At 41.6% G+C, this 23,395-nt stretch overlaps 2 protein-coding genes and 1 non-coding gene across 11 annotated transcripts in view; all 3 read right to left on the bottom strand.

Moving 5' to 3' along the window:
* Nucleotides 1–15,007, bottom strand: part of cadm3 (cell adhesion molecule 3) — a 95,833-nt gene extending 80,826 nt beyond the window's left edge. For 7 of the 8 annotated variants that reach the window (XM_031754945.2, XM_031754943.2, XM_039602567.1 and 4 more), the window contains exons 1-2: nucleotides 14,755–15,007; nucleotides 12,986–13,143 (exon numbers count right to left, since the gene is read on the bottom strand). In XM_031754945.2, coding sequence (XP_031610805.1) covers nucleotides 12,986–13,076 — 91 coding nt within the window. In that variant the 5' untranslated portion in view covers nucleotides 13,077–13,143; nucleotides 14,755–15,007. Of the gene's footprint in view, nucleotides 1–12,985; nucleotides 13,144–13,264; nucleotides 13,802–14,754 lie in introns of those variants that run through there. The other variant, XM_039602564.1, reaches the window with a different exon arrangement.
* Nucleotides 15,008–16,907: 1,900 nt separating this feature from the next.
* Nucleotides 16,908–16,981, bottom strand: trnar-ucu. Its single transcript has one exon. It is a non-coding gene; the product is annotated as a tRNA-Arg (tRNA).
* A 1,584-nt stretch (nucleotides 16,982–18,565) lies between these two features.
* Nucleotides 18,566–22,133, bottom strand: sdhc (succinate dehydrogenase complex, subunit C, integral membrane protein). Of its 2 annotated transcripts, none has more exons than XM_031754956.2 (6): nucleotides 22,117–22,133; nucleotides 21,279–21,338; nucleotides 21,078–21,179; nucleotides 20,257–20,318; nucleotides 19,127–19,290; nucleotides 18,566–18,828 (listed from the first exon to the last, which is right to left on the bottom strand). In XM_031754956.2, exons 1-6 carry the CDS (start codon nucleotides 22,131–22,133, stop codon nucleotides 18,724–18,726), a joined length of 510 nt encoding a protein of 169 aa, XP_031610816.1. In that variant the 3' UTR covers nucleotides 18,566–18,723. The 2 variants fall into 2 exon arrangements, with proteins under 2 accessions (XP_031610816.1, XP_039458565.1); XM_039602631.1 differs by lacking the exon at nucleotides 22,117–22,133 and adding an exon at nucleotides 21,866–22,017 and having other exon boundaries at nucleotides 18,724–18,828.
* Between the last annotated feature and the right edge of the window lie 1,262 nt (nucleotides 22,134–23,395).

Consider the following 23,395-nt stretch of genomic DNA (forward strand, 5'->3'; position numbering starts at 1 on the left):
TCCCCTTCAAATTGAAGATGTCAGATTTGATTCAGGTGGAGGTTTCATTTTTCATTTCAAACAGTGCAATATCAGTTGATTGGAGGGAGTTAAGAGATTCAACTCTGACAGTAAATTTGATAGCAGTACTTGAAAGACAATTAATCAAGACACCAAGATCGCCGCCTCCTTCATTCGGTTCTCAATTCACTGTGCTAGCATGTGCCCCCTGAAACCACTGCTATTTGCATGTATATGCATGCAGTGCGGGATAACTATTGTTTAGAGGATATGTGCCCGTCAATTTACGGCATACTGGCTGAGGCTAATCCGAAACTGCCAGTAAAAATGATTGAATTTTTACAATTACTTCACATCTTAACATGTCCGCAATTTAGCTGATACTCTAAACCAGAACCAAGCACAATGCCTGAGCAGATGCTGCAGGAGTTATGTGATTTTTACCAAGGCCATATTTCCAGGCCACATTATTACAGTGGGGCTTCAGTATGTGACATTTCACTTGCTGTGTTTTCTCACTCAGAGCAAAGTGTGAAACTTTAGTTTGACACAAGCTCTAAAAATAAAAATGAGGACGTTAGATTTGACTTGATGTGACACTTGAAAGTAAAAACATAATCAAGTCTTTAGTTTTGACCTGGTAAAATGCAAAACAGTAATAGGAAAGGACAGAAAATAATCGTTTAAGGTTAAAAGAAATGATTATTTATTCTGGAACTGTGAAAATAACTTTTAATATTTAAAAAAATGTATTAGAAATGTTTCTTTTGGTGAATTCAACACTCCAAACACGTCATCTCATAGGACAGAAAGCAGCAAATTTTTACTTAAATTGTTACACGATTATCAAAGTTGCAGAATGATTTTCTGTTTATGTACTTTGGACTCTGCAATTAGTTAAGCAAAGCCTGGCATGCTGTGGATTTCCAATCAATTCTCATGTCAGGGTTTCAAATAATATTATTCAGATGGTGGCACCTGTATGTATCTATGTCTGCACATACCCTCTCTCATCTTTAACGGGTGGGCCAATCTGAACGAAACGTTGCATGAACATGTTTTTAAAAAAAGATTGATTATAAATCCCAATCCTTTTGATTTTCATATATATGATCTTCATCTCATCATCCTCCTGCAAATGCAATGTTACATTCTAAGTTTGTGTTTCTTTCATGTGTCACATTCAACATACGGCACCCATAACGTTCAACAAAATTTGTATCCACAACTGAATTTTGTGTGAATCACCATTTAAATTATTTATAAAATAAATCAATATTTGTATTATGTCACTATTTAAAAATTACAGGTTAATTATTACCAGCCAACATTAGAGTACTCTATATAAGTATCAAACCCAAGGTTTACAATTTAGGGTTTTTTTGTCTTTTAACTTGAACTCATTTCTATGGCGCTCGACTACATTGATACCTACCCTTTAGCACTTGAGCACTGACACATTGGTTGTGGTATTACTTGTCACAGAGTGATCAGTCTTCTTTTGCAGAGCAACAAAGTCCACATTTGCATGTTGGAGAGATGGAGGATACAATGATTTATGTCCCATTTGACATCTTACAGATTTTTAGTTTATGTTGATCGTTCACTTGCTGGTTAGGTCTTAGGCACCAAAAACAACTTGCTTAAATTTACCACATTAACCCTAAATGTTAAAAACTTAAACTTCATTGCAAAGCAATCCTTTCAGATTCCATATCTGTCAAGTTCATCTCACGACTGCAATAACCCAGTGTGTCACTGCACCAGCAGCGACTATTATGAGAAGTCTAATAAAGTTGGTTGGTTGCGTCCTGTTAAAGTTTAGCCTTCAAACTTTGAAAACTTCTTAAGTGAACACATCCAGCCTGATACAATGCAAACTCACATAATGGCCTTGAATGTAAAGTATACAGTAAAATTAACATTGGGAATTACGCATTACACATAAACTCAATGTGCTTAACATAAATGATAAAAACTGAATGCCCAAGGGCAATAAAAACATCATAACAGGCCTCACAAGCAAATAAAATACTAATATAAATATTTCTAACCAAGATACTGTATCTTATATTAGATTAAATGGTAAACTTTTGTCCAAATAGAAGCATTTTACTAAGCTACACTAAAAACTTTTTTTCTTTTTTTACACAGAGGATATTGAAACTTTTGAGATATATTCTTAAAATGCCTTCAATTGCATGAGGGCTTGGAGTGGTTTAACACTATTGAATGGCAGCTGATTCCTCCACAGACTTGCAATACACAGCAGTATGAAGAAAAGCCAACATGTAGCCACCTTTCCTCTGGCAGCTGACCCTATGACGTCCTGAGTAAAATGCACTGGGTGGTTGATGAAACCAGGCCAGCTCTGAATCTTACAACCCTGAGGGGAAGAACCAGAAAATGTCACCAAACTCTTCAAACAACAACAAAAAGATGCTCTCGGAGGCACGCTGCTGAGCGCTGTCACAAAGTCAAGCATGACACCTCCCATGTACAAGTCTATATACCTCCCCTCCCTCCTGCCTGTGAAGATATCAACCTGAAAATAGATCAGTGAAGCTGAACACCGAGCCGCCATAAATAAATCACAATAATATTTAAATATTCATTGTAGAATAAGAGAATAAGGGGGGAAAAAGCAGAGGATAAACTCCTTCTTCTTTGGTTCACACATCAAAACAGTTTGCCTTGAGGAAGTTTGACTGCATTATCAAATTCTCCCTTCAAGGTACTCATCAAACATACAGTAGCTTGTGTAAGAGGCTGATAGTCGTCACGCCTCGGGCTGCCCGTGTGAATGAACAGCAGATAAGGGCGTGTAGCTCATTAACTCAATTATATTATTCACTTCTGCCGTCTGTTGATGCACTACAAAAATAGGATCAAATGTGCCGGTAGATATGAAGTCATCTTCATTGACACACAGGCCAAGGTAGAATGATCATACTGTAAATATAAAGAGATGGGGGTTTCCATTCAGAAAATACATCAGCCTGGGCTTGTAGAGCCTCGCAGCAGGAGCTTGGTCAATAAATCTGTTCTTTAAAAAAAAAAAAAGCCTATCCTTTTGTCACACAGAAGCAGGAAAAAATCTGAAACAATCAAAATAGCACTCGACATGCTGCGGCATTCTCAGCGTGGAAAACGGGAGGTCTGGCATGCACTCCTCAATCCTGCCCCGCTGTTTGCTTTTGATAGCAAAAGTCATAATGACATTCAAGTACTCACCAGGCTGAGAAATGAAGCTCTGACAGAAGGAGAGAGAGATAGAGACAGAAGGAAGAGGAGAGCATGGAAGTGTGTGTTACTCACGTAATACTCAGATGAGTGTGTGAGTGCATGTGTAACCTACTGTACGTGTTAGGGTGGTGAGTCGGGTGAGACATAAGTTGGTTTTGTGCCAAGTGGTGCAACTCGCTGCGGTGGAGACAGCAATGTTCCGCTGAAACCTAAGTCTGTTAATAAAGTGCGTGATTAATTTGCTCTGTGTCATTTTCCCAGTGTCCTCCTACAACACTACTTCAGAGATGACTTGAAGAGCCATTTAATTACTCAGCACTTTGCTCACTCGGAATTGAAGAATTGCTGGTTGGACAACACCTTATGGGGAAAAAATATATGCATAAGCAATTTGGGAACTGTTACATATCAAACGCCTACACTGTGTATATACAAGAGGAACACAGTGCGGGGAGTATATATATGTATGCTGTATGCGGGCTCGCCGGCTAAACACAATTTTTCATCTGGCAGTCAACAGCCTGGCTCACAGGGGTATTTTTGTTTAAGTAAAGAACAGAGTGCCTTCAAAGCTCCATTTGAATATATGTTTGTGTGTATGTGTGTGTGTGTGTGCGTCTTATTCATGTCTTTATGCATAAATGTACACATGCGTTTTCCTGGAAGTGTTTTTGTGTGGTCACAAGCATCTGCTTGTGGGTTTGCGTTGCTGCCTCTAAGACCCTGTTTATAATTGGTTTGAGCTGGTGTCTTGGGCCATCACATTACAAGTAAATATCACCATATGCGTTTGTCTTTATCATGTTTCTTTAAAGTGTTGAGCTGACGACTAGTGCTCAGATTTCATTAGTGTTTATGTAACCCTTTTTAGGTCAAGAGTTCGCTTACACAGTTATCTTGTCAGTCGCACAATCAGATATCATCCGATATTATCCCACATCAGAGAAGGACATGCACATGAGAGAAAGCCACCCCAGAAACAGTTTTAATACAGCGTTAATACTGTGAAAGGCTCTGTTTTAACAAACTACTATCTTTTCCTCAACTTAGCCATGTAGGTACTTTATCAAAAGAAGAAAAATGCATAAAAAATCAAAATACAGTGTTAGTCTAATGTAATTTGGGTTTCTCAAGGGTAAAGTCCTGTGTTTGACCCTCATCTTCAAATTGACTTTATTGCGCTACAAGTCTTCCACTACAGAACGCGTTGTGGTTTAATATTTGTTCCTGAGTTGCAAAGCTTTGACATCACAACAACATAATTTGTCAGTTGTAATGATGGTCATGGAGCTTCATTAATATGATTATGTAGGAACAACACTAGCACGCTACAGCACTCTTAGGAATACATCAGGGTTGCATTTGTGTTTGCGCAACAAAAACACCAAAAGCTAAGCTAAAGTGGTTTAAGAGATTAGAGCGATGTGTCTTGGTCATCTAAGAATCTCACTGAAACTGTCCACAACCTAATTTCCAAAACTAAAAGCAATGACTTGCAAATCATTTTCAATACAATCCCAACTTTTTTTTCCAGAAATGCAGTTGTTTATTCATGTCTATGTGTGTGAATGGCAACGTACAGTCAAGAACTTCATGTTCACTGAGCAAGGAGCATGTTTAAGTCTGCGTGAGAGGAAAGCTGGCTGAAAGACAGATAGATAGACTGCGTGTTTGTGTGTGAGTGTGTGCATGCGTGCAAGCATACTGGGGTTTCTTAACAGTCTGCCTAGCAGAGGGTGAGAAAGCGAAGTGAAGGAGAGTGAATCAAAACGAGGTGTGTGTATCTTAGAAAACTGGCAAAGGTGAGTGTGTGTGTGTGTGTCAGTGTGTGTAGCAGATTCCCATGCAGGGATAAGCAGCTTAGAGAAGAAGCATATTCTTTTCTAAGTAAATCTCATTAATTTTAATTAGCTGTATATTTAGCCCATACACCTGGATTGGGTGTAATTCCGTTTGTATATATAGCGACAGGTGAAATGAGTCAGGTTGCAATTATATTGCTGAGCAGTCTCGCATTAGCATAATGTCCTGTTTTTTGATTGTGTCGCATGGCTAAGAAGGATATCAGAGGCAAATATGCATTCCCTTCATTTTCCTATTGCATGCTCTGTGTAGCGCGCCAGGGCTCGTCCTTTTAAGCGTTCACCTTTTTTTTCTCTTGTGAGTTCTTTCTCCCTCCCTCGCTCCCTACACTGTTTCTTTTCATTTTCTCTCCGGTCTGTGCACCCCATCATTAGAGTGCGCTCACTTTTTTTTTTCCTCCTCCCTCCCGACCCCTCCTCCTCCATTTCCCTGCCGTCATGCACCCTTACTGTATGGTTTTCTCTTGTTCACGTGAATGCCTCTGTCTTTCTCCCTCTGTCTCCCTCACCCTCCCTCCTTTCCTGGGTAATCAGCTTATCCTATGTGTGTCCAAGCCTCTATGTCTGCGTTCCTCCTCTCTTTGTTTCGGATTCATTCAGCAGGGAGATTAGAGATGCCTATTTGGTGCCTTTGTCTTCAACCGGCACAGTAATGCTGAGTTACACCGTGTGGTGATGGCCCCATCGTCAAAAGTCGCATCCACTCACCACGAGTTCATCGTAGCTTGATCGGTGCAAACGGTCAGGTCCAGATTAAAAGCCGAGCCCGGACCTTTCCACTGGTCAGCGCAAGTTTAAAGCCTGCACTTGCATTACAATGACTCACTGATCATAAGACCTTATCTACCGCTTAAAATGACGCTTTATATTCCTTTCATTAGTTGCTAACAGAAAACATAGATGTGACACTTTTTAAAAGCTCAAGGATAACAGAATAAAGCAAACAAGATTTTTTCATACTCATTAGCAGACTGCTGCTTTTTTTTTTTCTTTAAAGTGATGACTTCAGTTCCTCCACTTAAGACAAGAATAGATGGGAGCAGCAAATCTCATAAAAGTGTAATGATACTAATTTAGGTCACAATCGCTGTGTACAATGAAAATGTTCCAACAATGAAAATATTCACTGTATCAGGCAAGTACCTGTCTAGGTTGTGACATTGAAGGAGAAGAACAATAACAATAAACCAAAAACACTATAAAAGAACTTGAAATGAGGTGCATGAACACAGAGGAAACTAAACAAAAAGACAATTTACTTCCTCTTTCTTTTAAAACATTTAGCAGTCTTGCATAATTTACACCTTGTATTAAAATTCAATTTCTTTGGATCTCTGTAACTCAGAAAAAACATGGCTTTACAGAGAGTAAATACATGGCACGATCTTAATGCTATCAGGTCCTCCACACCACCCACAGAGATGATCAAACCTCAGCCAGGAGTAAATACAGTGTATATTCACATCCTGCAACCACTGCAGAAAAGTCTAAACTTCTCCAGAGTTTGCCATTCCTTCAGCCTCTCCAAAGACACCTACAGTGGTACAATACAGTACCACACTCAGATCCCATCAGTTTCTCACTCCTATCCACTTTTTCCCCTAGCCTTTACAGTAGTTGCAAACTGCAGCAAAAAACCCTCGTCATCATTTTTGTTGCCTTCCAGGAAAGACTCGTAAAAGACGACCTTTTCCACTTCAATGAAAAGTAAATCCAGGCTCTATAGTATCATGTCTAATGATCCTATGCCCGTCATGGCTGTTCTTGTTGACAAAGCAACCTCCCCAAATGACACCCCTGCTTTGCATTGGCTGCATTCAAATATTTGATCCGATTACAATGCAGCCATAAATGATGATGAAAACACATACACTAAATGCCAGGTAGTGCATTAATTCAAAGGGCATTTAAATAATACAGACTGAATTTCAATAGCAGATCTGCAGTATATATAGAAGCTATGAGCATTCAAGCAGGCTGGTACAATATGATTGGGAGGCATAAGGAGTGCAGCAGTGCAGTGGAACCATAAATGAATTCCACTGAGCGGTAGCTGTGTTACAATGCAAAAATTTTAATAATGATACTGTCCAACAGTTTCAATGCAGAAAACATATCTCTGTAAACAATAAACTTGCAACTAAAACAATAAAAAATATGCCTTGTATAGGAGGCAATATTCAACTCTGCTCCGGCACAATAATATACCATTAAAAAGTATTTGTATCAGATGTTAGGATCCAACTGGCACTCAGTTTAACTGATAATCAGCCAGTCGATGGTAAAGCTATTAAAAAAAACTTTGACGCATGTGCAGATAAAGGACACAGATTCAAAGACCTTGTCACTCTGTCTGCTGATTCACTTTAATAGCGCTAAAGCAAAAGTGTCAGACTTCAGATTTATTCTCGTTATGCTCGTGAGAGTTTATACTACATTAAGTACCAATCTGGAGAACTGCTTCACAGTCCTTTTCCTACACTGGTTCTATATTTGACACTTATATTAGAGGCTCAATAAGACTCACCATCCAGTCAATGGACAGTGCTATCCCCAGCAGAACTAGGTAGAGTTCCCTACACAACACACAGGTGAATTGAAATGGCTTTATGGTTGTGGTATCAGTGATAAGATCCCCCCACAGACACACTCTCTACCACGAGTTGAAGTGATGGCATCATCAAAAAGAGGCAATATATAAGAGCAACCTCTGCTCTTTCATTGGTGGAGCTCCTGCGCTCAGGGGGAACCCTCAGCACTCAGACTCAATCAATACAAATGCTTCGCTTTACAGCCATGCACTCGAATCTTCCAGCACCCGGTCATAGTTGGAGTTTACACACAGCACAGTGATGTGCTTCAACAAACAGATACACCTTTCCAGGAAGCCCTTGGTCTGACCACCCATGCGTTAATGACACCATTGGTGATTTCCACCCCTGCAGCAATCAATTAAAATACCCGCCAGAGAATTCCAGCAGATACCATGAGAAAAGCAGGCAGGTAGGGATGGGGGAATGAGCGTGAGGGCCTTGATCAAAGGAAAAGCCAGATGAGTGCTGAACACAATATGGGCTCTTGTTGGTGGAAACATGCTAAATTAATTTATTTCAAGGCTGACGCTGTTGTTGTTGTTAGGTTTGTTTAATCGGTAGTGTGTTTGTGAGGTGATGGTTTTGAAGCTGTCTGCTCTGTAAATGCGGGACCCCTATTTTTCACAACCCTGAGTTGCTGCAAAGTGATGTGTCTTCTGCGAATCACCTGAGAGGGCGATGAATGGGTTGCCGCTCATCAAAATCTCAAGAGCACTTCTTTCTTTTAGTTTCTTAATGGCATTTGCTGTTATTATGATGGCAGCATGCAAGACTGATCTGTTCTGATGTAATCTCACATTGCCTGAGAGAGCCTGGGTGGATGAGATCTGCTTCAGATTGATGAGGTCTAATGGAGTCTTGTTTGGGTGCAGCTGATACTTCTAACATCCGAAGATACTGGCGCGCCACTGCATTTTAATTCTGCTTAATTTAGCCACAAATGACTTATCAACACTTTTGCCTTGTTGAGCTGTGACTTTCTCTTCCTGCCGCTTACGCATGTGTAATGTTTCAGCATGTCGAGAGATGTATGAGCATAACATGAAGAAACAGCAATGTGCATAATGTGTGATGCAAATCATTCCCGGGGGCTCTAGTGCTCATGGTTAGAGCTTTGTTGGGAGTTTAATCAATCAGCCACAGTGCACTAATTAATCGGCATGATGAACAGGAGAAATAATTGGTTTTCTGCCAGATGTGAATCTGTTTCAAACTAATGCCAGCCAATCAGAATCCAATTGATAATCAGAAAACTGATCTGGACAAGAAAACACTTAAAGGATCAGAGAAGAATAAACACACAAGACAATAGAAGTAATATGGCTTTAGATTTAAAATTCCGATAGCAGACAGTCTCCTGGAGCTTCACTACATGTTTTAGCATGTGTATTTTAGATGCTTAATTGGATCCATATAGTGTCACAATCTCCCTCAGTCTCACAGATTCAAATCTGGGATATGTGCTGGATTATGTCATTGTCGTTTTTCTCTTAAAAGACAAACATATTGCTAATTAACTGGCATGATCAGTATAAGAATAATTAATTGGGCTCCTCCCCAGATGTTTCTGAATGAATCTGCAGAAAACTAATGAGGGCTGTCTGGTTTTTCTATTGAAGCGGCAGATGTCATTAGCTACAGCCCACATTGACAATACTGATCAGCCCACACTCCAATCAGACCAGGTAACCAGTGGCTGAAACTAATAGAAGAGCACTGGAGGAAATAAATAGCCAGCACTGAGATTGGAAACCACTGGTTTAGCCCCATGCCAGTGGAGCCAAATGGAAAAATAGCTTAGGCCTCTTATTAATGTCACAGTGGCTAGGCGGTAATTCCCCCAGGCTCTGTGTACCTCGGCTTGTTAATGAGTCACTGCTTATCAGTCAGCCTTGTTAACAGGCAGAGGCCTCCCATCCAAACCGCCTACTGCTATTGTGTGCTAGCCGTACTGTGTATTAGCCAAATGTTCCCCCATCTTGGCACACAGGAAGTCAACACCAAACAACAGCAACACACACAGGAAGTGGGCTTTTAGCCAGTGAGAAAGAGCTGCTCCTGGGGGAAAGGAACCCATTCTGTAGCAGTATAAAGTGAACCACTGGCAGAGACACACACATGCAGAGCCCTCCCGCCTATAAATCTTACCACACTAACAACTGGTCCACACTGCTCCCATCCTTTAATCCTTATCCATTACTAGGCTCAGCTGGAAGCATCGGGATTCATTCAGTGTTTCTGACTAGCAGAACTCGCTGAAGTAAATAAACTATTAGGCATGTTTCCTGCCATGAATGCAAACACTCTACTGGAGTCTGAGATCAGACTGCCATCAGGCTGCCATAGCGTTGAGGGCCAGGTGGTTGATTGGAGGTCGCAGCACACTGTTCTACTTGCTGTCAACTGAGTGCTTCAGCAGACGGACCCTCACACTACACAGCAGTCCTGTGGTAACTGGGTCAGCGGTACAGAACCAGGGCACAGCCGGCCAATTGCATGCCTAATCTGTGCCCTTCTGAGAGGCACTTTCCATCTACAGCGCATGGCTGCACATCCAGCTGTGGAAATGGATATGTCAAATGGCGTGCAATTAGTGTCTCCCTGATTCGTTCACATGCTCCAAGGATGCCCGGTCACAGATAAATCCAGAGCAGAGTTAGTGCTGTCCTTTCCATGACTTTGACATACATCAAATGGAAGTTCGAAGTCCAGGATTGATCAACAGTTTAAACTCATGAATGCTATCATAATATATGATCAACCACATATTTCCTGGGAAAGTATTTCTTTTTTCTTAATTGTAACACTCTGACCGATGATAAGACACAAACAGTCCACTTTTAATCCACTGTGGACTCTCAGTATAGCAATAATAGACGGTCCTACTCTGATGGCTCATCTGCTTTAACGTTGACTTGCTGAGCTAATCGTTTTCCTCTCTGATACATAACACTGAATTATTTAAGCTAAGTAGACCCTTCTCTTGCAAGGCCACTTAGCATGGAGATCTCCATTATGACGGCATTATCTGACTGTCTGCCCCACCCTACTCCACCTTCTACTAACAGCTCTGCTGCTGTGTCACAACATTCAGACAGATCGGAGCGGATGTGAGTGATGGGCTGGTGCTTTGCGGCTTATGCACTACATTTCCCTCTATAACTGCAACACCATTGCTTACCACATTACTCAAATGTCAAGCACAAAACAGCAAACACAAGATTTATTCATGAATATATCTATTTTTCTGTATCTTGAATTTTTTTGGCATTGTTCCTTGGTGTTGTATGTGTTGAATAAAGGCTGGGTTCCTTGTTTGCCAGTGGGAAAATCTACAAGTTTTCATTATTTCTTGCATCAAGGCCACTAAGACAAATTTCAATACTACTGATAAAAAAAGTATCCAGTCTTCTTCTGATTAATGTATTTCTATATGGTGCAAAAAATATATATATTTTCGAACATTTTTGACAAGTGATTCTGACTGATTTCACTGCAGCAATATTATTAATTTGATTTTTGTGGAATTAATACAAGTACTTGATCATTCTTTGATGACACATATTACTGACAAAAAGACATGGATGCCAAAATTGTTAACTCAGCACTCCACGGTTGCTTCCCATCTCTCAGCTGTGCTCTTTGACGTGTTTTCTCATCTCCTAAATGCTGTCAGACGTCCCAGGCTTAATTACTCTCCTTGACTGACATGATAATGTAAAACAGCACTTAGGTGAGACCAAAGCAAGAATTGGTCACGCATGGTCAGGCCTCCCTCCAGGCACACCTTAATCAAATGTGACATGCGTGTGAATGCGGGCCAAAATCATTTTCGGACCCAAATAACGAACCAGCGCCTGGGTTTCAATGACGAGCTACACAGTTGGGGTCAGCATCCTGACAGGAGATTGATATTTCATCATCAGCGCCTCAGTCTGAGGTGATTGTTTGTGCATTTCTCATCTTCAGCAACTTTCAAGGTTTTGACATGCTTCCATTTGCATTTGTATTACAGCACCCTGATCCCAACTTCTTGACATACCCATATTCTTTCTCACTTTCTACCACACTGACCAATGTGAGCTCACACCGACAATCCTTCGCTGCCCCAAATTGAATTCATAAATGCATGGAAACTCAAGTATACCTATTTCAACAGAAAATAAAAACAGCTGATGTGGATAAACAAATTCAAAGTACAGTAAATGTAGTCCGTGTGCGTGCATATCTATGGGCGTATACTGTGTATGTCTCCATGCATATGCATGCAGTGTGTATTCACAGGTGCATTCAGATTTGTGAAATAGTGTGGGTGTGCATAAGTGAATACAAGGGGCCTCTGAGAATATATATTGGAAATGCAAATCAGGGAACATCTATTAGGAGCCTTATTACCCGCTATATTGTCTCACAGTTCTTTGTCAAACTCTGTGCAAAAAAATACCAAGTGTAATGAGAAACATGCCGACAGGATTCTACCTATGTCAATCAATTTTCTGTGGATTGAGGGCCAGTGGTGACGCACCATTTTACCACTGGCAAAATTCGCCCTCTAAAGGCTGTATTACCAGCAGTCAGTCACTTGAGTGTTATGTAATTGGAAAACACATCGGTCTGTATATTCTCGCCACTCACAGCAAGGATGATATCATTACAAAGTGCTTCTCTCATCAAATCCTCTCTTACCATCCGCTTTGAGCCGCACCCAGCTCATCGCAGTTTGAGCTTCAGCCATAAGGACTGTCATGTGTCTGTATAAGAGTTGAATTTGCACACTGCTTTGTTCCTACCTGAGAAAGCACAAGACAATCACTCTTTATCTCCAAGTGTATACTCATGAGAAAGACAGAGAGATGCTGAGCAGGTAAACATCCAAGACTGCTAATGATGAGTGTTTGCCTGTGTTTTTGCGTCTTATGCGACCTTATGCAAGTCATTTAAGATGTCACTGAGAGAGAAAAAGAAGAGGAAGTTACTGGGCAAGTGTGCTACTCTGGCAAAGGACCTGCAATGCATTGCTGAGCCCTACACCCACGTGCGAGTCACACACATTCCTAAAAAACAACAGCAGAAATTCCACTGGGGTCTGGGGAGGTGGGAGTGTCCCATGTGCTTATTAACGCCGCTCTGATTGCCTTGTCATAATACAGAAAACAACGAAAAAGCCTCAAGTAAACAGACAAGGGGCACCACCAGAGACAGAGAGAGTGGGTCAGGGAGGTCAGGGGCCCAGGGAGAGACAGTAAGAGGCAGACAGATACAGAGGGAGAGAGATGTGCTTACCAAAGCTAGTATTGCTGTGAACTGCAGCTGTGAAGAGTACTGTCAATAAGCTGACACTCCATAATGCAAAGGGGGCTGATGGGAAGGCCATGTTCGGGCACACAGATCCGCCTGTCTCACTGAATCCTCAGGAGGGCAGAGGAGCTCTGGAGTGTCACCTGCAGGGAAAGCAATAGAGAGATAAAGAAAACAAGCAGGCAAGGCCAACTGGCCACTAATTGCATCCCCTGCCACTGGTTGGCTGCAACTGAATAAACGCTTGGCCCACCCGTTACTCACGCGTTGCTCCATGGGTATTCATCGATCTGGTTGTGTCATACTATACCGACAACTGATTGAGGGAGGTGGGAGTAAGGAGAGAGTGGGCGGTGATAGAGCCAAACAGAGGAGTAGACGGAGATGGTGGCGATGTTTAAGTGTTAATGAGGGGAGACGAGAAGAAGGGGGGTGGTGGGGGGTGGTGTTCACATTACTGTGAATTTATTCCACTTTAACAAGCTGTGCGCATGTGGAAAGAAGGAAAACGAATGTTTCTGGGCCCATTTTCAAGCTCCAACTAACTCATGCTAATTAAAAATAACGCTAAGCAACATTCCCACGATTGGCAGTGAAAGAAAAAAAGAGAAGAGGAAAGACAATGAAAGACACAGCAGCAGCGGAGAGATACACCTGCCGCCCGCTGAGAATACACGGTGCGCTTTGCACTAGACCGGAGACGGACCGCCGTGCTTAATAGCTTCTCTGGCACTCGTTCTCACTCTCTCTCTCTCTCTCTCTCTCCCTCACACTCCTTCTCTTCCTCTTTCTCTCACGCACAATCCTTAAAATAGCAATAGCCTGCGCAGAGGTGAGCCCTCGGTCCATCTGTGGACGGCTCCCTCATGGTCAACGCCGAGAGGGAACCGGGGCTGTAACGTTGCCTGCGGGACGGACGCGCGAGCGGGCGGTTAGGGCGGGGACAAAGGGTGGGATGGAGTAATGGGGCGGAGGGGGGACGTGGGGAAGGAGGGGGGGGGCATGTCATGGGAAAGGGATGTTGGGGACTAGAGACGGGGTGGGGGGTGTCTATGTTTATTGTTGCTCCAGCCCTTCCTGTTGAGTGATAGCGAGAAGCGAAAACAAAACTGGAGCAAGTGCATCCATGGGAAATAACACGGAAACTGAGCGCGAAGAACAGAAGTTCTTCGCTTACGCTTAACGTGGAGAGTGAAACCAATAAAGATGATGACAATAATAATAATAACAATAATGAAAACAACAACAGCTCGCGCATGGCTACCTGCATTGCTGCGACGGACCGCGAGAGCACCAAAGGACTGGTTCTCAGGTCGGAAAACCAGTCCTTCTCCCGCGCTTGCAGAAAAATCTGGTGCTCTTGAGAATTTGGGAGACTCTTGAAAAGGCTGGAGAGAGGTGGCTGCTGCACACCCCGCGAGTTACGATCTTTTTTTTTTCTGCAAAAGAGCGCGGAAAGAAAAAAAAAGGAGGAGAGGAGTCGGGAACAGCGCAGACAGCCCGACAACAAAACGTACATTTAGAGTAAATTATGAAACACGCAGGGATTATACACTTCTCTCCCTGGACAGGCATGACGGATTACACAGAGAGAGAGAAGGGAGACTCGCAGTGCGCACACGGACACATTCCTGGAGACGGAAAAGCGTCACCACTGACAGGTGTCTCCTGTCCGCCCTACAGGCTACATCCTAACCCTGTACATTAATACAAACTGTGAAACATTGCACGGCAATAACCACACACACACACACCGGTATAGTCCGCCTCCGGAGTCGGGTTTTGTTGATGCTGGTCTCCAATAAGGTCCCCAGTAAGGTCCCTCCTTTGATGCGCAGCAGTCGCTTGTTCGGAGCCTTCTTTCAATCTGCTTTTATCGACTTTTTTTCTTTCCTTGTTCCTTCTCCCGACTCCTTGTTTTTCTTGCTTTTTCCCCCTCCGCTCACTCTCTCACTCTGTCTTTGTATCTCTATCTCTCTCTTGCTCGCTCTCCACGGCTACCGTTCACTGCAGCAAAAACAGACTGTCTGAAAGACGAGCGGGAGGGGAGGGGACACGGGAGGGAGGGATGGAGGGAGGGAGGGGACTTTAATACGATTTGGCCCGTACCACCGGGATAACAGGGCCAGAGCAGGGGCCTACTGGCTGAGAGCAGCATGAAGGAGATGGAGCGGATAGTAAGATCTTACCATAGCGAAAAATCATCGTAATGTTGCTATAATACCCCACAGTGAGTCATCTGACCTTATCTGCCTTTATGGAATTTCATTTTCCCCTGTTGTACATAAGCTCGCTTTATCTAAAGTTTCCATAGCCTACAGAGTAGGTACAACATTTTTCTCCTGAATTCAGACCTACATATCTCATATCGGGTCATCTGAAGCTGATTGTCACGGTTCTCAGTGGAGTATAATGTTTCTTATCATTGATGCTATGGAGCTATTACTTATATCTTGCAGATAGGCCCACTACTATTTCCCATCGGTTAGATAATTTGCAATGGTTGCCTAATGATTTAACCGAGTCCTTGGCCTTGTGGAGTTGTGGGACTTCCGTTTCCTCCCTATTTTCCCAGAATACTGTAAATCCTACTTTGCTGAGACGTTATCGTTTCACAGTTTGTGTAGTAGTCCACCAATGTTTCATAATGGTTACACCCTTGGGAGTTTTACATATGCTTGCAAACGTTAAAGGGGAGAGTCCTTGTAGTTTTGACGTTTTTGACGTCAGGCCCGTTTGGGAATCAGGATCCAAGGGTGGAAGGGAGAGAGCGAGGAGGGGGGAGGGGTTGTTCAACTTGCCAGAGAGGATTAAGGATTAGTTTGCGGGCGGATTAGGTCTGTGTGTGGGGAGGCATGATGGGGTTAAACATGGATGGCACGACAGCCCAATCAGTGGTGGTGGCAACAAACTGAAACCGAGGAGGTGGGGTTGAATGAAAAAATAAATAAATTAAAAAAAATATAAAAACCATGGGGAGCGCGGGAGGAGGGGGGAGTGGTAAGGGGAGTCGTGGCGTTTGAGAGATCTTCAAGCAAGCAGCTGCTTTCCCACACTGAAAGCAAATAACAATATCAGCTCTGGGCTCCCAGATTTGGGGGTTTTAAAGATGGAAATACTCCACCTTCAGGGATCCTTGAAAGGATTCCAGAAAGGTCCCCACCCTGATTTCCCTTAATTAAAAATACACAATGACTTTCACCAACTCTTCTTCTCCACTCGCACTGTACAATGTAGTTATGGTCTTTAATTCAATACAGAATCTGCATACAAAAAACCAATCTTGAGACGACACCATTTTCTAGCACTATGAGTCATTTATGTTCAAAGTAAACCGGAGTCTTTATCTCTCCCTCTGTCTCTGAACCGAATGGGAGGATGGAAACGTGGCATCTGGCATCATTAAACACTTGTTACGAGGACGGCAAAAGGCTTTAAACGTTTAGCTGCTGCCGCTGCTTCAGGAAAGCTTTTTGCTCTGGTTTAAATGAGCGCACTGCCCCAGGTGCCGAAACCGTGAGCGTGCGCGCGTGTCCGCTGGTGAGACTGTGCAGTAATGTGCTCCCGTGATAACTGAGCGCAAGCTGGGAAGGAAGCCCCGTGAAGTTCTGCTGTGGTTTCACGCCTTTTCCCTATTTCAAATCTGCATATTTTAAAGAGATGACCTTTGCGCGGTGACTAGGCTCGTGTGAAATTACCAGGCCAGATGCACTGTTTTTGAGCTTCTGCAAAATAAACACGACTATGAATCATCTTATTTCCACCCATCCACCCTTGCCGTCGACAGAGCAGAGCAGCCCTGTTATGCAAATCTTATCTGCAAAGAACATTTTTAAAAAAATGTAAGCTTTATTCTTAACCCTTCTCATTAACGGAAAAAAAAAATACAGCCGGATCCTTACATCCACATCTCTGCCGGGACTCGAACCCGGAGCCTCTGGATTAGAAGTCCAGCGCGCTATTCCATTGCGCCACAGAGACTGAGGCACCGTTTTTTCTATCAAAACCGGGTTTATACTCCCCCTCCCAGCCCTGCGCAGCATCCTCACCATCCCTCAGCATCAGGACCGCAGCTCCGTGGTGTAATAATTTGCCAACCGGTAGGGGGTGCTGCCGCCGCATAATCATCAGTGACTTAATGTCTCATAGAAACAGTGGGAACTCCCGCTTTTCATCCCCCATTGGTTTCGTGCAAGTTATCTCGTCAAAATATCATTATGGTGATGTTATCAGAGCAAAACTAAAAGATGGAACATTGTGCATTGGAAATGCATCAACAACTATGAGCCAGAGTGCTTGTTGTTTGTAGGGGAATAAAACAGCCAATACTTCTATTACCCCCCCATTTCTTTTTTTTACTCCCAAAAAATGAGAAGAAATTCCACAGGGTTTAGTGCAAACAGTCTATAAACAAATTCGGTCTTGGATCCCACAGAGCCTGAGCAATTTTCCCGTCCATCACAATAGAAAATTGCAGACCAATGGATGTGCAGCTCAGGTGGAAATGTGCCTGTTGTGTGGATAGGACTTTGTGTGGGGAATCCTGCGTATGCCAAATTAACAGCAATCAGACAAAAAACTCATGTACAGAGAGGCATTTTGCAAGTGTTGATGTAACATTGAGCTGGCAGTGGTTAGGTATAGCGATGCCTGTCCAACAACAGAGATGATATGACTCTGTGGAGATTACAACACCATCAAAAGCACTGAATTAACTCTTGAATTTTACAAATACTGGCAAAAACAGTTTGCTGTGTCCTTTACAGACTGACAAAACGCATGACACAACACCCAAAAATATATATTTTCATCAGTAAACCAAAAAGACATTCTGCCTAACAGGCATTTCCCCTCCAGGCATCAGTTACAAATTAATGAGCCAATTTTGTTGCAGCTAACTAGACTAGAGGCTAACCTCAGAACATTTACCTGTTTTTTGTTGATCTGTATGCACTTGTTACTGTACGCAGCACAAGCGGGAGTTGGATCTGACTTTACATCACAGCTTGCTTTTATTCACACTGCAGGACAAAAGCGGGTGAGATGCAGTGTCTATCTCCTGTGCGGCTCAGTAGGAGGTAAGGCCCGAGGCAGGCTGCCGGTGAGGAGCCTGTTCACATGCACAGCTTCCACCACTGAGTTGCCTCTCTACATTTCAGCCTCTCTCTTTCCTGCCGTTAAAAATGTATCTGAGCATCTGCAGCATGGATAAGTTAAAATATAAATGACAGCCTACAGTTTAAAAAAAACAAAAAGATTGCCACAACCACAAAAACACCTTTCTGTGCACAAACAACATCAGCAGGCACACTGGTTGAACTGGCAGTGACTGAGCACTCAGGGCAAAGAAAAGTGATTAATGATTTTGACGTCACAGCACGATTAGGCAAATTACATAAGGCATGTAGGACATGTCTAATTTTGGCCGCTGGTTGTTGTTCACACTGAGAACAAGTGTGAAATAAACTGGGTCACATTTGCATGCACTTTGCACTCTGCTGCATCATTTGCTGACCCCAAAGACTCTCCAAGTGTAATTAATTCAAAAGAAGAAACATCAAAACATAATTTCTGAGTTTAGAATAATATAATCCTTTATTGAACACTTTGACAACATAAGTCTGCATTAGGCCACGGTACATATACACAAAACAAAACTCCCACAGTGAAATCCAGTTCGCGTTCACTTTAACTCGCTCTGTTCATCACGTCTGGTCCTGAGCTCAGATCATGAGCAGGGCTATTGACGTGATGACGGACAGACCAATGACTGTGTAGCCGGTGCGGTAGACCTCTGGAATTTTGAAGCCTTTGCCCATATCCCAGCCCTGATTAGATAATAATAAACAGAAGAAGATCATAAAAAGAACATTAAGTACACAAAAACATCCTCAGTTTATAAATGTTGGCAAATGTAATTAGTAAAATTAGTAAACATGACAAAAGCAAAACAAAACTCTGTATCCTCTTAAAAGCTTAAGCTAAGCAGTCCAGACACCTCATAAAACATGCAAATAGAAACACTACCAAAGAATTTCAAACAGACTCTAGTGTGAGGAAGAAAAAGGTAAGCAGTTCCTTGGTTAAATCGTTAGGCAATTTAAAAAATGAATTATTAAATCTTACCAAGTGGCGGATGCCATTATAGGTGTGGTAAGATACTGGGAAGGCAATCCCGAATTTGGCCAGCCCAGTGAGAAATGGACCAATGGACAGTGAGTGGATTAAATCCAGGTAGTAGGGATAGCTCCCTGGCAAAACCAGTGCTGCCACCGCAAATGCTGAGATAGCTAAACACAGACAGAAATCCTGAGACCACCACTCCTTTCATAATCAGTAAGAAATTAAGACATGTAAAAAGAAGCTCCACATGCAACATTTTCTCTCCATAAGCCACTTTACCATATGATCCAGCTCACCAGTAATTTTTCAACATGTAAAAGCCTCAGTTATGTAAATACTTTTTTTTTTTTTTTGCTCTTGCTGGAGTGACAGCCAAATAATGGCTCTGGATCAAACCAGCGCTTCACGGGCTGCCTGCTACAATGCACTGAACACAATGGCTCATTTAAAGCTTCTATTTCTGTACTGCCTGGATAATAAAGAACATAAACTAAACAACTCTGTGTGAGAAAAGACATTCTTTAAAATATTTATATACATACAGAAAGCTGCATTGAAAATTAAATGTTAAATACTGACTGTTATGTTTAGATGGACTGATATGGCTTCCTGTCAGCTGGTGACAGTTTTACTTCCCTCACTGTGAATTGAAGTCGATTTCAGGCACGTGATTACTCATGTGATTCTAATAGAAAGCTGAGAGTCAGTGAGTGGCACTTAATGTCCGAGAGTTAGCCTGGCTGTTGAGTTTGGCCCTTATCAAGCCAATTAACACATAAACAAAGCTGATTCAGCTTTTACAGCATGTTCCATGAAGGTCAGCAGCACTGATATACAATACCACAATGACACGTGTTTTTACTCCAGGCGAATGACTGAAAGCTGTTAGCCATCTAGCGTTAATTTTCACATGTTGGGTTTAATTGTATTGAACAACTTCTGTTTTGTAATTCCAGTAAATGCACTTAGCAGAAATCAATAGTGACAGACTAAAATGCCCTGAAGACATTTCCAGGGTCACTCAAAAGCTGACAGTGGCTGTATAGCTTCTTTCAGAACTGGTATTTTAAGGGCTAAATTAATCATTTACTAGCTCTAACTTTAATTTTGGATGGAAAAAACAAATGTGTTACCTCCACTGAGCCCAACTCCAGTTCCTCTGTGGGTGATGGACATCATCATGGGGACAGACCACCTGAGACGCAAAAAAACCCCAAAAAACCCAGAGCACATTTAGATTTCACACACACAGGCCTCAACTGATGATTATTTAAAGCTTTAAAACAGTTTTATGCTGAATGAGGCTTTGATTAACAAGTAACAGCACTGTAATTTTTAAATTTTAATCATGGAACTTTTATTTTGTGCCAGTGATCGATGCACATGCAAAGTTTCCATGCATAAATATGAATATGCTAATGCTCTAGTACAGAATAGGCTAAACTCGGTGAAAGAGTATGACTTAAATCACTGGATTACAGATTGGAGAAGCTAAAGATTGTTGACACTGTTAAAAAAAAAAGGTGCCCTGAGTCATCACAATGATCCCAAATGACAGAAAAATATTAAAGTTAAAAAAAAGGCAGCTGAACCAGGAGGGTAGCCTAGTGAGAAATTACATATACCGACATATACTGAACAAAAAAGGGTTTCTTTTCTGCAGGCGTTAGGATTCCAATAACTTGGTGACAGTACATTATAAGGTGCTTATTGCACTAAATCTCAGGTATTTGTGGGTTGCCCTGCTGTTTTATTAACTTCGAAAGAATGAAAAACCTGCACAATCAGAAAAAATGACTTTAAAAGTAATAATATTTGCAGCTCAGAAAATGTGTTGCTGCAGATTTGAGGTGTCTCTGAAAACATAAAACAAACGGAGCAAATGATTTTTACTTAAACTGAGTCACGTCTGAACAACACTCTGAGTAGACACCAGAAGGTATGCAGTACATACTTGTAGATGGTGATATGGGGAGACATGGGTCGGTTTAATCTGGAATTTTTGTCCCAAAACTTGTTCATCTCCTCCTTGGCTGTGGATCCCATTGGAGCCACACTGAAGAGAAGAGAAAATGGGGTGGTTACAGAAAAAAAAAGTTTGCAGCAGCACCTATGTGTGCATTTCTAAGCACTAACAAACAAGCACAGAACTCACTGTCTGTACAGGACACTGTACTGGGGTTTGGCGAGACAGACACTCTGACGTCCCAACGTCCTAAAGACAAACAAACAAACAAACAACAACAACAACAAAAAAACAGCAGCACCATAAGAAAGATATGTTGTAAAGATGAAGATTTTTCAATAAGTAAACAGAGCTAAATAGGAATAAGAGGAAACAAGTCAACAAATTTACATAAAAAAGAATAATATAAAAAGTTATGGTCATAAATTTTGCATATTCTTTGGGAAAACCCAGCAATATGTAAAGCTAAGTCTTAACTCCAGCTCTAGGGAGAAGAGAATAGATGAGAAATGTCTGTTAAACAAACTCCAAAGGGTAATAGGTTCACTTCTATTAAACAAAGATCCGTTTCACATTTAAGCTAAATCAGACAAAGCTTGACAATCATTTGACCTGGGTAGAGTTACGACACTGTAACAGTGTAGTTCGATTATCACTTAACACAAACCTAAATCAAACAAATTCAGATTATCAACAGCGAATCAAGCATTTGTCAAGCGGTCACATGAAGGTTAAGGCGCCAAATAACCGCTTACGTCTGACATTATTAAAACTACCTGTCAAAGTCCACTCTCAGATAACCAAGAACATCTGACGCTAGCACGATAGCTACAGTGAGCTAGCGGCTTTCGCACCACACTTGCGGTAAACAAGGATAATAAATGGAGACTACAAGTTACACCGAGGCGCGTCGACCTCAAACGTGCATTTAGCTTATTATAAATTTTCTCTGAGTGCCTTAATAACCCCAAGAACAAGGAGTAAAAGCTCCCCGAGCCCGAAAGTTATGCACCAAAGATAAACTGACCTTAGAAGCAGCGCCATGTTTGACGGGCAGTGAGCGGAAGTGACGTTACGGATGTTGTTGTTCCGCGGCGTTATCGAAAAACCTTGAAGAGCTTCAAGCTTGAAAAGGAGTTTGAACTGTCTGAGTGCTGTAAGGTATGGCGTAATGTTGAAGCTGACGTGTAATAATTAGGTTATTTTACAGAAAATGTCTGTTTTACTGTGGAAAAAATGTTTTTATCTTGAACCTCTTTCCAGCAAAATGCATCCGACTTTAAACGAAGTCCCATATTTATTCAACATTTTAAAGCTGAAATCAATTTTTACAATGAAAAACTAAAATAACTACAAAAATATCTGTTTCCTTTACTTATGAACTTCATGTTAAACACCAGAAATTTAAACAAAAAATAAAATACTCACTGAGACATTTTATTTTATTTTTTTTTAAAAAAATAGGTAAATCCCTATGCTAATGGAAATCAAATCAATATGAAAAATGTAATGAAAAGGAAATGTGACTGTATAAGTAAAATGCAAAATTAGGTTAAATGTTTTAGAGTTTACTTCTTGATTTCCTCTGGGTGCTCTGAGTACCTCCCACTGTCCAAAGACAGTTATCAGCATCTGTAAGTGAATGTGCGGGTTGTTGTCTGCCTCTCTGGTACCCCTGTACGGTGGCCCTGAAGTGCAAACCACAAAAACAAATCACAAAACGCACAACAAATTGAAAAGCGCAACAACAAATTGAAAAGCGCAAAAACAAATTCACTAAACGCAAAAACAAATTGAAAAGCGCAAAAACAAATTCACTAAACAAAACAAATTGAAAAGCGCAAAACAAATTGAAAAGCGCAAAACAAATTCACTAAACGCAAAAACAAATTGAAAAGCGCAAAAACAAATTCACTAAACGCAAAAACAAATTGAAAAGCGCAAAAACAAATTCACTAAACGCAAAACAAATTGAAAAGCGCAAAACAAATTGAAAAGCGCAAAAACAAATTGAAAAGCGCAACAACAAATTCACTAAGCGCAACAACAAATTCACTAAACGCAAAAACAAATTGAAAAGCGCAACAACAAATTCACTAAGTGCAACAACAAATTCACTAAACGCAAAAACAAATTGAAAAGCGCAAAACAAATTGAAAAGCGCAAAAACAAATTCACTAAACGCAACAACAAATTGAAAAGCGCAAAAACAAAGAAGAATCACAAAAACAAATTGAGAAGCACAATTACATTAAGAAAACCGGAAAGGGTAGGTACCAGTCGGCAACAGGAGACATCACTGATTG

Source organism: Oreochromis aureus, linkage group 18, assembly GCF_013358895.1.
Source record: "Oreochromis aureus strain Israel breed Guangdong linkage group 18, ZZ_aureus, whole genome shotgun sequence".
Classification (NCBI taxonomy): domain Eukaryota; kingdom Metazoa; phylum Chordata; class Actinopteri; order Cichliformes; family Cichlidae; genus Oreochromis; species Oreochromis aureus.